The sequence below is a fragment of the Oryctolagus cuniculus genome, chromosome 18 (assembly GCF_051225735.1).
Source record: "Oryctolagus cuniculus isolate XC-2025 breed Fujian yellow rabbit chromosome 18, ASM5122573v1, whole genome shotgun sequence".
Classification (NCBI taxonomy): domain Eukaryota; kingdom Metazoa; phylum Chordata; class Mammalia; order Lagomorpha; family Leporidae; genus Oryctolagus; species Oryctolagus cuniculus.
The window spans coordinates 47,329,251-47,347,328 of NC_142884.1; the positions used below are offsets into that span (position 1 = coordinate 47,329,251).

Sequence of the window (18,078 nt, forward strand, 5' to 3'; positions counted from 1 at the left end):
AATAATTGTTTTGACTATGCATTTAGTAGGCTTTAAGGTATGTAATTTCTATGAAAGATTTACAATTTAGAGGCCAAATTAAATATTATAAAGCAAATATTACATTCAATAATGCTCTTGCTGTTTGAATAATAATACCATGATAGGATTCTGGATGATTGTCAATTTTGGGGTGCTTCCAGTTAGAATTGCAGCTTATTTACCTGTCAAGATGTGTGAAAGATATCTGAAAGAGCCACAGAGAGGCAGAGGCAGAGAGAGAGAGGTCTTTGAACCAGTGCCTATAAGGGGTGCCAGATTTGCAGGTGGCGGCCCCACCCACTATGCCACAGCACTGGCCCCTCAAGAGATGTATTTATAGATAGATAGATAGATATAAATATATTTTTGAAGGTTTTGTTTGTTTGTTTTAAGATATGTATTATTTTTTGAAAGACAGAGTTACAGAGAGAGGTAGAGCCAGAAAGAGAGAGTCTTCCATCCGCTGGTTCACTCCCAAATGACCACAATAGCCAGAGCTGCGCTGATCTGACTAGGAGCCAGGAGCTTCTTCCAGATCTCCCACTTGGGTACAGGGGCCCAAGGACTTGGGTCATCTACTGCTTTCCCAGGCCATAGCAGAGAGCTGGATCAGAAGTGGAGCAGCCGGGTCTAGAACCGGCGCCATGTGGGATGTGGATGCTGCAGGTTGGGGCTTTACCCACTATGCCACAGCGGCGGCCCAAGATATATATATATATGTATTTGACAAGCAGAGTGGACAGTGAGAGAGAGAGACAGAGAGAAAGGTCTTCCTTTGCCATTGGTTCACCTTCCAATGGCCGCTGCGGCCGGCGCGCTGCGGCCGGCGCACCGCACTGATCTGAAGGCAGGAGCCAGGTGCTTCTCCTGGTCTCCCATGGGGTGCAGGGCCCAAGCACTTGGGCCATCTTCCACTGCACTCCCTGGCCACAGCTGGGAGCTGGCCTGGAAGAGGGGCAACCGGGACAGAATCCGGCTCCCCGACCGGGACTAGAACCCGGTGTGTCGGTGCCGCAGGCGGAGGATTAGCCTAGTGAGCCGCGGCGCTGGCCCCAAGATATATTTTTAAGGTTAGCAAAGTTAATTCATTTGATGAATTGATGTTCCTCATATTCTTTCTGTAATTTCTCCCATTTTCTTTCCACTCCTTTTTGTATTTCTAAATAGCTGTTTCCTTTCATTTTTACTCTCTCGTATTTTTGTTTATTTCTCTTGTGCTGAACCTATGACAAGAATAAACTAAATTAATATGGTAAGTACACTTAATATAATTAAATCAAAGTATGTGATCTTTGAACAGGAGCATTAGCAGGGTGCTGGATTGGAAGTGGAGCAGCCAGACAAGAAATGGTGCTCTGGTATTAAATGTGGACATCCCAAGGGGCGGCTTTTCCCACTGTGCTGCGATGCCCCTCCTTTCTGTTTTTTGGGATATATTTAAATGGAGTCAAATTAGGCATATGTACACTATTTCCTATGTATCCATATGCTAAATCATGCTGATTAGACTTATTTATATTTTAATTTTAACAAATTAAACTTTAACAAGTTTAGTTTATTGAGTGTTAACTGGTATGCTTTTGTGATTCTGTGTGTCATAGGCTTATCTGAAGATTTTCATGCTAAGGATTATAAACCTTCCTCCGACCCACCTTGTGTCATTGAGAAACTCTGTTCCTTACACGATGGCCTGGTTTTGGAAGCAAAGGGAATAAAGGAACATTTTTGGAAGCCTTATATTAGGAAACTTTATGAAAAAAAGGTTTGTAAGTAGCAAAGAAATAACATGAAAATGTTTTCTAGAGGAATTGATTTAATATCATGACATAAGTCTCTCTTCTTTCATCATAGCTACTTAAGGGAAAAGAAGAAAATCTTACTGGGTTTTTAGACCCTGGGAATTTTGGCGAGAGCTTGTAAGTACTTCTGTTACAAAATCGTTATGGTAGGCTGACGCCGCGGCTCACTAGGCTAATCCTCCGCCTAGCGGCGCCGGCACACCGGGTCTAGTCCCGGTTGGGGCGCCGGATTCTGTCCCGGTTGCCCCTCTTCCAGGCCAGCTCTCTGCTGTGGCCAGGGAGTGCAGTGGAGGATGGCCCAGGTGCTTGGGCCCTGCACCCCATGGGAGACCAGGAAAAGCACCTGGCTCCTGGCTCCTGCCTTTGGATCAGCGCGGTGCGCTGGCCGTGGCGGCCATTGGAGGGTGAACCAACGGCAAAAAGGAAGACCTTTCTCTCTGTCTCTCTCTCTCTCACTGTCCACTCTGCCTGTCAAAAAAAAAAAAATCGTTATGGTATTTCAAGTGGTGTGCTTAGACGATCTCAGAGTTTAGTGTTCTTATTGCTTGTACTCTGGAAATTTAATTTTAAATTTTATTTATTTACATTTTATTTGAAAGGCAGAGAAACAGAGATCTTCATCTGTTGATTCTCTCCTCAAATGCCTGCCAGGAACCCAGAACTCAGTCTCATTCTCCCACGTGGGTGGTAGGGACTCAAGTGCCTGAGCCATCACTGCTGCCTTCCGGAGTGTCCAGTACTGGAAATCTGAAATTAGAACCTAAGCAGCATCTTGACTAACCAGTGCTCCAAATGCACATGCCCATACGTGCATGTTTTAAGTGTATTGAAAATTATGACTATACTTTAAAGTTTGGTTAAGGTTCTGAATGTAAATTTTTGAATAAAGAAATTCTTTTGAATCTTAACAGGTGAAAAATGATGATGTAGGAAGACTTAGGTCTTGGAGGTCCCTAGAACAGCTGGGATAGTTGAGCTTCTTACCAGAAGTTGCCCTTTCAGGCAAATACCTACCCTGAAACACCATCAGCAAAATATCCTTGGCGTGTGATGGATGACTATAGTGCAGCAAGCTTACATTTTTACTCTTCAGCTTTTATAATTAGCAGTGATCCCACTAAAATTTAAGTTTTAAAAATATTACTGGAACTTTTAGTTGAAAAGGAAAAGAAAAATATTTAAATAGAGAACATCAAATGAAATGACAGTTCTGTGAAAGAGTACATTTTTTTCCATTTCTTTTCCTCCAGTAAAGCCATCAATAAAGCCTATGAGGAGTATGTTCTATCTGTTGGGAATTTAGATGAACGTGTATTTCTTGGAGAGGATGCTGAGGAGGAAATTGGAACTCTCTCGAGGTGTCTGAACGCTGGTTCAGGAACAGAGACTGCTGAAAGGGTGCAGATGAAAAACATATTACAGCAACATTTTGACAAGGTGAGCTGAGCCGTGCCAGAAGCACAGTACGGGAGCAGTAAGCTGGGCGTTCTGTTTTGTTTGGTACTTCCTGGTGTGTGTTTTGCTTGCTTCCAGTATGAAAAAGGAAATTCCTATCATAGTTCTCTTAATTGAAAAAGTATCCTTATGTTTATGGATTTACTTTTTATTAACATCAACTTTCAAAGATTTTAATTAGGTCTGAGAAAAAGAGAACTTATATAAATTTAAATAAATATCACGTTGATAATTGTTTTTGAAAAGCTAAACCAACAATATGCAACCTTATACATAATGGACACAGTAGGCATTTAGCAAATGTTAACGGGTCTGGATTAGGGCCTTCAGTTAAGGGACTAGAGAAACAGAATCCACAGTCTTTAAGAAAATTCTTTTGGCCGGTGCCGCGGCTCACTAGGCTAATCCTCCGCCTGCAGTGCCGGCACCCTGGGTTCTACTCCCTGTCGGGGTGCCAGATTCTGTCCCGGTTGCTCCTCTTCCAGTCCAGCTCTCCTGCTGTGGCCCGGGAGTGCAGTGGAGGATGGCCCAGGTCCTTGGGCCCTGCACCCGCATGGGAGACCAAGAGGAAGCACCTGGCTCCTGGCTTCGGATCGGTGCACCACGCCGGCCGTAGTGGCCACTTGTGGGGTGAACCAACGGCAAAAAGAAGACCTTTCTGTTTCACTGTCTAACTCTGCCTGTCAAAAAAAAAAAAAAAAAAAAAAAAAAAGAAAGAAAGAAAGAAAGAAAATTCTTTTAAACTGAGTTGCAAGATCATATGATGTTATTTCAAGTAGACACTTAGGAGTTTCCCTTCTGTTACATGATGTTCACAGAAAATACAGAGCTTCTGAAAAGTGCCTCTGGAGGCAGTATAAATAATCCAAGGAGCAACTCACCTGGATGTGAACTGCTTCAGTCTTGAGACTGGTCTACTTATTCATTCAGCAAATATTTTACAGGTGTTTAAAATGCCAGATTGTGTCCTGGACACTGGGGATACAGCAGTGAACCAAACAGCCACCAATACCCTGTTCTAAAGAGCTTATGGAATAGTGTGAGTAGATAGAAAATAGATAACCAAGAAAAGTAATAAAGTATGTCGATGATGATATTTGGGAAAAATAGAGTAGCAATACAGAGTATTTGGGGGGAGGGGAGAGCAAGTGAGTGGACCTTGGGCTATTAGGGACAAGGTGATTGGGAGAGGTGTCTCTCAGAAGGTAACAGTCACAGAGACCTGAAGTGAGGAAGCAAGCCATGTAGGTGACTGGGGAAACGTATCTGCAGTCAAGAGAATAACAAGTGCAAAGCTATAAGGTAGGAATGTGATTTCAGGGACAGTGAGAACCTGGAAGGAGTGAGGAAGAGTGGTAGGAAATGAGGAGAAGAGGGAGCAGGAGGGCTGGGCTTTTGCTGTTCTGTGATTAGATGAAAGTCATCAAGAGGGCTTGTTGAGGAGAGTGACCCCACAGTGATCCGATGGGCATTTTTTACAGGTCTTCAGGGGAAGTAGCATGAGGATGGAAGTAGGGAGCTAAGAGATTATTGCAGTGATTCTGGTGATAGTTCCTGGTGGCTTGATTCAGAGAAGCGGCTGTATTTGGGTGGTATTTTGGAGGTAATACAAGATTTACAGATGTGTTGGGTCAAGGGTATGAGAGAAAGAGAAAACAGTCATCACTCTGGGGAAACTGTTAAAGCTAAACTCCTTACAGATGCCTGGAAGGTCTTAAGTGATCTCCTGCCTCTCTGAATGAGTCTCCTACTGCTTTGCTCCTCACCCATTCTGTGCCTGCCATATTAGCTTCCTTTCAGTCTTCAGTTATGCCAGGCACACTGCCAACTCAAAATCTTTGCCCTGCTGTTTCCTCTGCCTAGATTATGTTTCTTCAAGACACTCGTGTGGCATACTCTTAACTTCCTCCCTTCATGCTGGTCTCAGATAACCTGACTACTACATGAACTGATAACCACCAACTTCCTCCTCAACCCTCAGGACATCCTTTCCCCTTTACTTTGTACTTAGTGTTCCTCTTAGCATTTGTCACTGTTTAAGAGTAAGCGGGTAGGTAAAAAGAATTAGTGTCTGTCTCCCTGCATTAGAATTTAAACTTTTAATGACTTCTGTGACTAGTGTTGTATGCAGTGCTTGTCATATAGTAGGCATTCCAAGAATATTATTTACTATTGACATTGAAAGGTAACAGCAAGTCTGGGAGTCAAATCAAGAGTTAGTTATTAACATGTTAAGTGCAAGATGTCTTTTAGGCCTCCTAGTGGAGACATTGAGTAGGCAGTTTCGAAATTCAAAACTGGAGTTCACAGCAGAGGTGTTGTAGGATACAGATGGTTTTTAAAGCTACAGAATGAGGAAAGATTACGTAGCAGTATATGTTGATAGGGGATGAAAAAGAAGTCTAAGGACAGAGCTCTGACACATTCCAAATTTTATGTCTTTACTTGCAGAAGGAATGTCCTAATTTTTTTAAAAAAATATCAGTTTCATATTTGTACTTGAGTTAAGGCAAGAGACCTCTTGGTGAGGATGCACGGGAAGCTTTAAGCGTTTCAACAGTGCTGATGAGAAACCGCATGCTGCCCTTGAGGAGTCTGGGCAGGAAGCTGTTTGTGGTTGTCACACCTGGTATCCTTTGTGAAACCACTACTACCTGTAGAGGATGTGGTTATATGCTGCTAGGTGCTACTGGTTCTCCTGTGTTTGTCCAAGAGCACCTTGGTTTATAAACAGTGAAGAAGCAGGCTGCAAGAGACCTTGAAACACTGAGAGCAGCCTTCTGAATATAGCTCGTCTACCCAGATCATTTATTGACTTAAAACATTATGTAGTGAATTTCTTTGAAACAAAGTGATGGTCTTAGTGCTACTGCTGTTGAAGACATGGAGAGAGTATGTAGATTTATTTCTATATGTCGAATTTCTGTGTTTTTCTGTATCTTGTGAAACTTGAATGATTTGTTCTATTGCCAGGTGAAAATTTAGGGTGAAAATTTTGCAAGGTGTTTTTAAAACTCTCTAGGATATGTTCACTTAATACATAGGAAAAGTGGTTTATCTTGAATACTAAAAGACACTATTAAGTTCTTAACCTTTTAGGGTTTATTTGAAAAATGAAGGGAGAAGTCTTATTAGCAGATGTACTAATGGTTAAATTCTTGGATACTAAGTCATTCATATCTTTTTAATTTTTATACTCAAGAATGTTGATTTTAACTTTTTTTTATATATTCTAGTAACTAAAGGTAGAGAAGAGATAGGAAGACTGATGAAGACTGCCCTGCATTTGACTGTCTTTTTGGAGAATGTTTTAATCCTCTCTGGAGCAAATTTTTTTTTTTTTAAGATTTATTTATTTTGCCGGCACCGTGGCTCAATAGGCTAATCCTCCGCCTTGCGGCGCCGGCACACCGGGTTCTAGTCCCAGTCGGGGCACCGGATTCTGTCCCGGTTGCCCCTCTTCCAGGCCAGCTCTCTGCTGTGGCCCGGGAGTGCAGTGGAGGATGGCCCAAGTACTTGGGCCCTGCACCCCATGGGAGACCAGGAGAAGCACCTGGCTCCTGCCTTTGGATCAGCGCGGTGCGCCGGCCGTGGCGGCCATTGGAGGGTGAACCAAAGGCAAAGGAAGACCTTTCTTTCTCTCTCTCTCTCACTGTCCATTCTGCCTGTCAAAAAAAAAAAAAAAAAAAAAAAGATTTATTTATTTTGTATTTGAAAGAGTTACAGAGAGGAAGAGGCAGAGAGCGAGAGAAAGGTCCCATCCACTGGTTCACTCCCCAAATGGCTATGATGGCTGGGGCTAGGCCAGATCCTAGCTAGGAGCCAGGAGCTTCCTCCCAGTCTCCCCGTGAGCAAAGGGGCCCAATGATTTGGGTCATCTTCTACTGCTTTCCCAGGTGCATTAGCAGGTTGCTGATAGGAAGTGGAGCATCAGGGACTCGGACCAGCTCCCATATGGGATGCCAGCATTGCAGGCGGGGGCTTTAACCTGCTGCACCACAGCACTGGCCTCAAGATTTAATTTTTGAGAGACTGACTTTTAGTTTGCTAAAATATAAATTGTTCTCTCATTCATCTTTATATGGATGGATGATAGTGGCTCGTAGTGAGTGGTGTTATGTTTAAATTCTAGGAATGGTGATGTTTGAGTTGATAAAATTAAATGGCATTGTAAAGATAAAGTCTGATTGACTTGAATTCCAGTTTGTGAACTCTTTAGGTCTTTCTGATTGAAAATAATGTCCTTTTTTTTTTTTTTAAATTCTTAATTTTTCTCCTTTAGTCCAAAGCACTTAGAATCTCTACACCACTTACTGGTGTGAGATACATTAAGGAGAACAGTCCTTGTGTGACCCCAGTTTCTACAGCAACACACAGCTTGAGTCGTCTGCATACGATGCTGACAGGCCTCAAGAATGCACCAAGTGAGAAACTGGAACAGATTCTGAGGTAAGTTTGAGCCCTGTAAGCCTTCCAAGACTTGATTGTTTACTATTTTCCCAAGTTCTATTTTATTTTTCACTGTTAGCATACCTTAATTCACCCACTACTTCTGTGTCTGTTGCATGCCCAATCCTGTTGTTTATCAGTAGAAGGCATAACAACATTAGCTGTATAGATGAAGATCATCTTTCTTTGGAATTCTATAATGTAGTAGAAAGGTCAATAACTAACAACACTGGACAAATAGAACAAAGCACCAAAATGTCTTCTTCCCAGATGTTCTGTCCTGAGATTTCAGAGAGGCAGGGGTGGGAATGGGAGGTGTCGGTGGATGGGAGTTATCAGCGGACTTCACCAAGAGGATTGAGCAAAGTTCTGAAGAGTGGATCGAATATGAAGTTGACAGAGTTCCATGTGTTCATGAAGCAAGACAGAAACTACTGTAACTTTGCTAAGCTCTGTAAAATATTCTTAGTCTGCAAACAAAGTTAGTTGACTTTCATTCCTTTGATCTGCCTAAGACTGGTAGGAAAATCAGTGAGCCTTAGTGAAAAACAACGTAGCCTGAATCTATCTCATAGCAAGTTTATTTGAAAAAATTGTCTACAAGGTCCTTCCTTGGTCCTAAAACTTTTTGTTGTTGTTTTTAAAGATTTATTTATTTAATTGAAAGGCAGAGTTACAGAGAGGCAGAGACAGAGAAAAAGAGATCATCCATCTGCTGGTTCACTCCCCAGATGGCCGCCATGGGTAGAGCTGAGACAATCTGAAGCCAGGAGCCAGGAGCCTCTTCCAGGTCTCTCATGTGGGTGCAGGGGCCCAAGTACTTGGGCCATCTTCTACTGCTTTCCTAGGCTATTAGCAGAGCTGGATCATCCGAAATGGAGCAGCCGGGTCTCGAACAGGCACCCATATGGGACGCCAGCACTGCAGGTGGCAGTTGCTACACCACGGTGCAAGCCCTGGTCCTAAAACTTTATGATTTGGTAACATACACCCTATAAGAAGCCGTTTTGTTTCTGGTGTATGGAATTAAGAAGACTCTGTATACATACACAGTTCCCTTTCATAGCTATGCTCTTTCTTTTCTTTTTCTTTTTTTTATTTTACAGGTAGAGTTATAGACAGTGAGAGAGAGACAGAGAGAAAGGTCTTCCTTCCGTTGGTTCACTCCCCAAATGGCCGCTACTACTGGTGCTGCGCCTATCCAAAGCTAGGAGCCAGGTGCTTCTTCCTGGTCTCTCATGCAGGTGCAGGGGCCCAAGCACTTGGGCCATCCTCCACTGCCCTCCTGGGCCACAGCAGAGAGCTGGACTGGAAGAGGAGCAACCGGCACTAGAACCCGGCACCCATATGGGATGCCGGGGCTGCAGGCGGAGGATTAGATTAGCCTAGTGAGCCACGACGCCAGCCCCATAGCTATGCTCTTTAAACTTCAAGGTTGAATAATTTTCCCTTTATTCTTTTCTTTTTAAGATTTTTTTTTTTTTATTTATTTGAAGGGCAGAATTAATGAGAGAGAGAGAAGGAAAGACAGAGAGAGAGAGAGAGAGAGAGAGAGAGAGAAAGATCTTCTGTCCCCTGTTCACTCCCCAAATGCCTGCAATGACTGGAGCTGGGCTTGTCTGAAGTCAGGAGCCAGGAGCATCTTCTAGATCTCCCACGTAGGGGCAGGGGCCCAAGCACGTGGGCCATTTTATGGCACCTTCCCAGGCACATTAGCAGGAAGGTGGATTAGAAGTAGAGCAGCTGGGATGCGAATGGGTGCCCATATGAGAGGCTGGTGCCGTAGCAGTAGTTTTATCTGCTACACCACAGTACCACCCCTCCCTTTATTCTTAAGTTCAGTTGTGATTTATGTTCAGTAAGTTGTGTCTGTATATGTTCTCTTCCTAAGTCATGCTTTTCAAGTGGGCCTTGTTTGCCTTGAAATTAGAAACATTTTATAAATATATTTTAATCTATACCTTTTAGATCTCTCTACATTCTCTAACCATAACATGTTCTTTTATTATTAAGCTCCAATAATGTGGTTAAATATTACCAATAGATGCTTGGTAAATCCAAAAGGTCCAGTTTTGTAAAAAGTTACATTGATAAATAAAATTCTGCCTGTATATGTTATTCAGTAATTATCTCCAGCAGGATTATCACTGATTTTTATTTTTTAAACATATTTTTGCAATGAATATATATTTATGATCAAGATAAAAGCATACTTAAAAAAGCCTACGTGGTGATAATTTTTATTTCATAAGATACTTCTGCATTGAAATATATATTGCTTCCTAATCACAATTAATGAAATAAACTTATTTTGGGGAGAAAAATGTAGAATTCTAATAATAGTTTATATGAGTCTTTGACATAGATTATATACTCCATCATTTATTTTCTTCCAGGAATTCTTTTTTTTTTTTTTTTTCCTTCATTTCAGAGGTGAAGAGACAGAGTGAGCATGTGAATGTGTGTGCATGTAAGCTATAATCCACTGGTTCACACACAAAATGGCTGCAACTGGGAGCCAGGAAATCAATGCAGCTTTCCCATGTGGATGGCAGGAGCCCAATTACTTGAGCCATCACTGCTGCTGTAGCAGGAAGCTAGAGTCAGGAGTAGAGTTGGAAGTGGAGCTGGGTATCAAACCCAGGCACTCTAATATGGGACATAGGTGTGTTAACTTAATGTCAACCACTAAGTGAACCTTTCAGTTTATTTATTTATTTATTTATAAGGCACAGAGACAGAGCAGGGGAAAGAGAGATAGTGATAGACAAAGATCTTCCACCCACTGCTTCTCTCAAAATGCCTGCACTAGCTGGGACTCGGCTGCAGCCAGGCTATGAGAGCTCAATCTAGGTCTCTCACTGGATGGCAGGAAACCAAGTACTAGAGCCATCATGTGCTGCCTCCCAGGGTGTGCACTTGCAGGAAGCTGGAATCAGAAGTGAAGTTGAGGCTGCAACCCAAACACTCCTTTATGGATTGTGGGTATCCCAAGTTGTGTTTTCTTTTTTTAAAGATGTATTTATTTATTTGAAAGGCAGAGATACAAAGAGAAAGAGAGAGAGATCGATTTTCCATCCTCTGGTTCACTCCCTAAATGGCTACAATGGCTAGGACTGGGCCCATCCAAGTCCAGGAGCCAGGAACTTCATCTGAGTCTCCCATATGGGTATAGGGGCCCAAGTAGTACTTGGTACATCTTCTACTGCTTTCCCAGGCACATTAACAGGGAGCTGGATTAGAAGTGGAGCATCTGGGATTCAAACTGGCACTCACATGGGATGCTGGCACTGCAGGTGGAGGCTTAACCTTATATGTCATAGCGCCAGTCCCCAAGTAATTTTTTTTTTTTTTAAGATTTATTTACTTATTTGAAAGTCAGATTGACAGAGAGGCAGAGGCAGAGAGAGAGGTCTTCCATCCTCTGGTTCACTCCCCAAATGGCCGGAGCTGGGCCACTCTGAAGCCAGAAGTTTCCTTTAGGTCTCCCATGTAGGTGCAGGGGCCAAGGGCTCGGGCCGTTTTCTACTGCTTTCCCAGGCCATAGCATAGAGTGGGATCGGAAGTGGAGCAGCCAGGATTTGAACTGGTGACCGTATGGGATGCTGGCACTGCAGGAGGCAGCTTTATGCAATACGACACAGCGCCGGCCCGCCCAAGTCATGTTTTTACTATTATACGAAATATCTTCACCTCCTCACCACCCTGGCATGAGTTCTTAATGGGATTACTACTGTCTAGGGAAGCAGTTAAAGACCATTTTGGTTGTCATCAGTGAATGGGGATGGCTAAAGCAGGTGGGAGGCAGTCAGTCACAGACATCAAATGGCCTGGCCAGTATTGTTAAAGTTACTGCAGTAAGGGGCCAGCGCTGTGGTGCAGCAAAGCACCAGCATCCCATATGGGTGCCAGTTCTAGTCCCGGCTGCTCCTCTTCCAATTCAGCTCTCTGCTATGGCCTGGGAAAGCAATAGAAGATGGCCCAAGTCTTTGGGCCCCTGCACCCATGTGGGAGACCTGGAAGAAGCTCCTGGCTCCTGGCTACGGACTGGCTCAGCTCTGGCCTTTGCAGCCATCTGGGGAGTAAACCAGCGGATGGAAGACCTCTCTCTCTGTCTCTACCTCTCTCTGTAACTCTCTTTCAAATAAATAAAATAAATCTTAAAAGTTACTGCAGTAAAAAATGCAGTTCCACAAAAGATTTGTATTTTCACTCAAAACAATAATATCACTACCTTTCACAAGATATATGACATTTGCTGTATTAATTTGTGAAGTACACAAGTATAGTTTTTGTTCAAAATACTTTTTATTTTTCTGTTAGTTAAACTACAGAGTTGTGAACTTTTATCTGTTTGTGACTTGGTAAGATCTTTAAATTATATAATTCCTTATGACTTTTTAGGACATGTTCCAGAGATCCAACCCAGGCCATTGCTAACAGGTTGAAAGAAATGTATGAAATATATTCTCAGCATTCCCAGCCAGATGAGGACTTTAATAATTGTGCTAAAGGTAAGGTGTTTAAAATTACCTATGAAGGATCTTCAAAAAGTTCATTAAAATGTATGTTATTAAACAAACCTATTCATGGATTTCAAATTCTTTTGCATCAAAATAAACTGGGGTGGGTATTAATTATTACATTAATTAATGTATTAATTAGTTAAGATGCTGCTTAGGATACTTGGATTCCATTTCTGCTTTCGATTCCAGTTTCTTGCTGATGTGTACCCTGGGAGACTGCAACGATAGCTGAAGAGGGTGGGTCCCTGCCACCCATGTGGAGACTTGGATTGAATTCCTTTCCCCTGGCCTGGCCCAGCCCCAGCTGTTGCAGGCATTTAGGGGGTGAACCAGTGGATAGGTCATTTTCTGTGTGTATCTGTCACTCTGTCTATATTTCACTTTTTAAAGTGAGCTTTTTTTAACTTTTCCATTTTTTTTGACACACTCTTGTATACTTCTCTCATCTTTAAAAATTATTTTAAATTTTCATTTCCTTCAAAAGGCAGAAAGAGAGGAAGAGTCAAGGAAAGATAGAGATTGTCCATCTGCTAGTTCAGTCCCCAAATGTCTGCAACAGCCAGGGCTGGGACAGGAAGAAACCAGGAGCCCAAACTCAATACAGGTCTTCCACATGGGTGGCAGAGACTCAAGTAGTTGAACCATCATCCATTGCTTCACAGGGTGAGAGTTAACAGGAAGCTGGATCAGAAACAAAGTGGCTGGGACCTGAACCAGGCACTTCAGGATGGGATATGGACCTCCCAAACGGTCACTTAACTGCTGTGACAAGCACCCATCCCCTTTTCTCATCTCTGATGTTTTGCATGGAGTCCTTTCTTAGCAACTGAGTCAGAAATATGAGGAAAATATTTGTGACTGTAGCTTGAGGGTGGAATGCAGCTATTCAATTTTTATTTTTGTTGAATGATTTGTGAGACTTCTTAGAAATTTCAAACATATCTTTATTATTTTGGACTTCTGATACTTTTTTATTTTACATTATTTAGTTTGCATATGTAAACTGCAAATTACGTAGAAGTGTTGTAGATATTCAATATATTCAGAACAAGCACAGAAGATAGCAGCTGTTATGTGCCCAATCCTGGCCTGGGAGTTTTCTCATGCATGAATTGGAACCAAGTACAGTTGTCCTGTGGTATACACAGGAGATTGGTTCTAGGATTCTGTCACTGTCCCCAGGATACCAGAATCCACAGATGCCTTAATCCATTATATGAAATGGCATAATATTTGCACATAAGCTAGGCATATCCCCCTGTGTTCCTTAAATCATCTGTAGATTACTTGTAATACTTAATACTGTGTAAGTGCTTTGTAAATAGCTGTTATACTGCATGGTTTAGGGAATTTGACAAGAAAAAATTTGTGCTTGTTCAGGACAGACTTTCAGGACAGACACTTTCAGCCTAACTGTGTAGTACATGTCAGCAGTAAATAATTTTCAGTCTGCAGTTGGTTGAATCTGTGTGTGTGGTGGGCTGACTGTTTTTGAAACACAGTACCAATTACATATGTAGGGCTGTTTTGTTCAAATATATTGAGAAATAGGGTTTGACTCTTAGTGGAATGCTATTACAGTTTATATACAACTTCTATTTTATAATTTAGAACAATGAAAATGTTACCGTGAAGAATCTTAGGGATAACTGAAACAGCAGTTATATGAAGTGTAGATGTAGATATCTGAAGTGCAGGTTGATTTTTAAATTTAATTTTTTAGGTGGAGAGGGAAGGATGGGTCTTCGCTTCTGCAGTGTTTCATTGTATGTGATTTTTATGGCTTTGGTTATTTTTACAGAAACGGCCAGCAAACATTTTCGTTTTGCAGAAATGCTTTACTATAAAGTATTAGAATCTGTTATTGAACAAGAACAAAAAAGACTGGGAGACATGGATTTATCTGTGAGTAAGATAATGGAGTATTGATAAGCACTAAAACAGCTTCTTTCCTGCCCCATGCACAAAAAAAAAAAAAAAAAAAAAAAAAAAAAAAAAAAAAGCTTTTACCTTTAGCCCCCAGTAATCTGTTTCTACTTTTTTCTCATTATTATTTTGTAAATTCATCATTGTTATATGTCTCATGTAAGTGCACTCATACGGTTTTATCCTTTTGTATCTGGCTGATTTCACTTAGTGTAACATGCATGTTGAGAATCGGAATTTCTTTCCATTTTAATGCTGAGTAATCTTCCATATATAAACCACATTTTGTTCATTCATATGTTGATATACATTTGGAATGTTTCTATGTTTTGGCTACTGTAATGCTGCTATGAACATTGGTGTATAAGTTTGTGTTTGAGTCCTTGCTTTTAGTTTTTCTGGGTTCTTTATCTGTAGAAATGGAATTGTTGGGTCTTTTTTTTTTTTTTAAAGATGTATTTATTTATTTGAAAGATGAGTTAGAGAGAGAGGGAGAAGGAGAGACAGAGATCTTCCATTTGTTGGTTCATTCCCCAGATGGCCACAATGGCCAGAGCTGGATCAATTCAAAGCCCAGAACCAGGAGCTTCTTCTGAGTCTCCCACGTAGCTGCAGGGGCCCAAGCACTTGGGCCATCTTCTTCTTCTTCCCAAGCACATTAGCAGGCAGCCGGATCAGAAGTGGAGCAGCTGTTTCTCGAACCAGTGGCCATCTGGGATGCCCGTGCTGTAGGCAGCAGCTTTACCTGCTTTGCCAAAGCACTGGCCCCTGCTGGGTCACATAGTAATTTTATGTTTAACTTTTTGAGAACCTGCTATATGTTCTTCATGCAGATCATTTTACATTCATGCCATCAGTGTGTAAAGAATTTGTTTCTCTGCATCCTCAAATGTTATTTTCCACTTTCCTAGTAACATCTATCCTAATTGGTATGAAGTGGTAGTTCATGGCACTTTTGAGTTGCATTTCCCTAATGACTAGTGATGGTAAATATTTTTTCGTGTGCTTGTGGGCCCTTTGTAGATCTTCTTTGGAGAATTGTCTACTTCAGTCTTTTGTCCATTTTTGAATTGGTTGATATGCTTTTTTCTATTGTCAAATTGTAGGAGTTTTTTGTATATTCTTGTTAGTAATCCTTATCAGATACATGATTTGCAAATATTTTTTCCTCATTCTGTGTGTTTTCACTCTGTTAGTAGTTGACTTTCATGCCAGAATGTTTTTAATTGTTTTAAAATATATTTATTTATTTGAAACGCAGAGTTACAGAGAGGCAGAGGCAGAGAGAACTCAGCAGATGAAAGACCTCTCTCTCTCTGCCTTTTCTTCTCTCTGTGTGTAACTCTGACTTTCAAATAAATAAATTAAAAAAAAAAAAAAGGTGAAGCAGCTGGGACTCGAATGGGCACCATATGAATTGCTGGCGCTGCAGGTGTCAGCTTTACCTGCTACGCCACAGCACCAGCCCCTGTTTTTAATTTTAATGAAGTTCAATTTCATCTCTGTTTTCTTTTGTTGCTTTTGCTTTTGGTGACTGGTAACTTTTTAAATTAAAAAATGATAACTGTTTTTATGTAATGGAAAATGAATGAGCAAAAGGAAGAAAATAAAAATCATCTGTGATTATGTCACCCTGTGATAAACATACTGACTTTTGGTACATGGTCATATGGCTAGTCACCTGCCCACCTGTCTGCCTTCCAGCTGTCTTTATGATGGTGCCTCTTACTGTAAATATTGTTTTGTAACATCTTTCCACATCATCTAAGCCTAAGGAGGGGTGTGTGTGTGTGTGTTTTGGTTTGGGATGTAATCTCTATTAGATACATGAGTATTTCATAATATATAAGATTTTTCAAAGTTCTTGTATATTCCTTTAACTTATATTTTTTGCTTAAAATAGGCTTATTATTACAAAGTTAAAAAATTTTGTAAGGAAATAAGCACATACTTTTCACTAACTCAAAATATAAGATTTTGATATCTGTGTAACTTGGCTAGATATGAAATGTATGTTTGGAGTGGTCTGATATTTCTAAATGTTAATAACTTTGTTTTGTAGGGTATTCTGGAACAAGATGCATTCCACAGATCACTCTTGGCCTGCTGCCTTGAGGTCGTCACTTTTTCTTATAAGCCTCCTGGGAATTTTCCATTTATTACTGAAATATTTGATGTGCCACTTTATCATTTTTATAAGGTATTTAAAAAAATATGAAACTTATAGGGGGACAGTTGGGTAGTAGAAATGTCTAATGTTTTATAGCACAGCAGGATAACTCGTTGACAATTAACAAGAGTATTTCAAAATAAGCTTAAGAGAGGATTTTGAACGTTCCCACACAAAGTAGTAATAAATGTTTGAGAGGTTAAATATAGCAGTGATCCTCTGATCAGTCCACATTGTACACATTTATTGAAATATCACACCATACCCCATAAATAGGTACAGTTTGTGTGTGCCAATTATAGATAATATATATATATATATGTATATATATTTTAAGATTTTATTTATTTGAGAGGTGGAGTGACAGGAGGAGAGACTGAGAGAGAGGTCTTCCATCCTCTGGTTCACTCCCAAATGGCTACAATGGCCGGAGCTAACCCGATCTGAAGCCAGGAGCCAGGAGCTTCCTCTGGGTCTGCCATGTGAGTAGCAGAGTCCCAGACACGTGGGCCATCTTTCACTGCTCTCCCAGTCCATAAGCAGAGAGCTGAATCTGAAGAGGAGCAGCCAGAAGACATGAACCAGCGTTCATATGGGGATGCTGTGCCTCAGGCAGAGGCTTAGCCTACTACACCACAGCACTGGCCCCAATAAAAATATATTTTAAAAGATGCAGTATTGATAAGGAAATTGTAGTTGAGACCAACTTCCTGTTAATTATCTAGTTTATGACTATTTATTCTACTTTTAATTATTTACTAATTTCTTTTTAAGACTTGTTTATTTATTTGAATCAAGTCAGAGCTACAGAGACAGAGTGAGAAGGAGGGAGAAAGAGGGAGAAAATCTTCCATTCACTGGATGGAAAATCATCCATCCACTCCCTTGATGGCCACAGTGGCCAGAGCTGAACTAGTCCAAAGCCAGGAGCCAGGAGCTTCTTCCAGGTCTTCCATATGGGTAGCAGAGGCCCAAGCACTTGGACCATCTTCCACTGCTTTTCCCAGGCCTATAGCTGAAAGTTGGATCTGAAGTGGAGTGGCTAGACACGAACTGGCACCCATGTGGGCTGCCAGCATTGCTGGTAGTGGCTTTATGCTATACCACAACGCTGGCCTCTAATAATTTCTACTCCATTTGTGGAACAGAGAAGAAATTAACAGTCTTAAAGCCTATAAAAATTATTTTACAAATACAGGAGTATTTTAGCTCTATTTTAGATAAAAATCTGCATTTGATTTCTCCCTTTATTTGATAATGGATTTCAGAATACTGTGATTTTTTTATGAGCTAATAAGAAGGCTTAAACAAGTACAACACATGGGGCTGGCGCTGAGGTGTAGCAGGTAAAGCCACTACCTGCAGTGCTGGCATCCCATGTGGGCACTGGTTCGAGTCACGGCTGCTTCACTTCTGATCCAGATCTCTGCTATGGCCTGGGAAAAAAGCAGTATAAGATGGCCCAAGTCCTTGGGCCCCTGCACTCACGTGGGAAGACCCAGAGGAGGCTCCTGGCTCCTGGCTTTGGATCGGCACAGCTCTGGCTGTTGCAGCCAGCTGGAAAGTGAACCAGCAGATGGAAGACCTCTCTGTCTCTGTCTCTCTCTCTCTCTCTCTCTCTCTCTGCCTTTCATTTTCTCTCTGTGTAACTCTGACTTTCAAATAGATAAATAAATCTTAGAACAAAAAACAAACAAAAATACAATACATATGTGACTAGCTAATCTTGTAT

The 18,078-nt window shown here is 41.3% G+C and overlaps 1 protein-coding gene across 1 annotated transcript in view; it reads left to right on the forward strand.

Annotated features, from left to right (window-relative positions):
- The window catches only part of RBL2 (RB transcriptional corepressor like 2), a 59,392-nt gene that overhangs the window by 17,101 nt on the left and 24,213 nt on the right, over positions 1–18,078 (forward strand). The window contains exons 6-12 of the mRNA XM_008257295.5: positions 1,623–1,783; positions 1,873–1,937; positions 3,071–3,257; positions 7,558–7,724; positions 12,129–12,238; positions 14,052–14,155; positions 16,239–16,376. Coding sequence (XP_008255517.1) covers positions 1,623–1,783; positions 1,873–1,937; positions 3,071–3,257; positions 7,558–7,724; positions 12,129–12,238; positions 14,052–14,155; positions 16,239–16,376 — 932 coding nt within the window. The remainder of the gene's footprint in view (positions 1–1,622; positions 1,784–1,872; positions 1,938–3,070; positions 3,258–7,557; positions 7,725–12,128; positions 12,239–14,051; positions 14,156–16,238; positions 16,377–18,078) is intronic.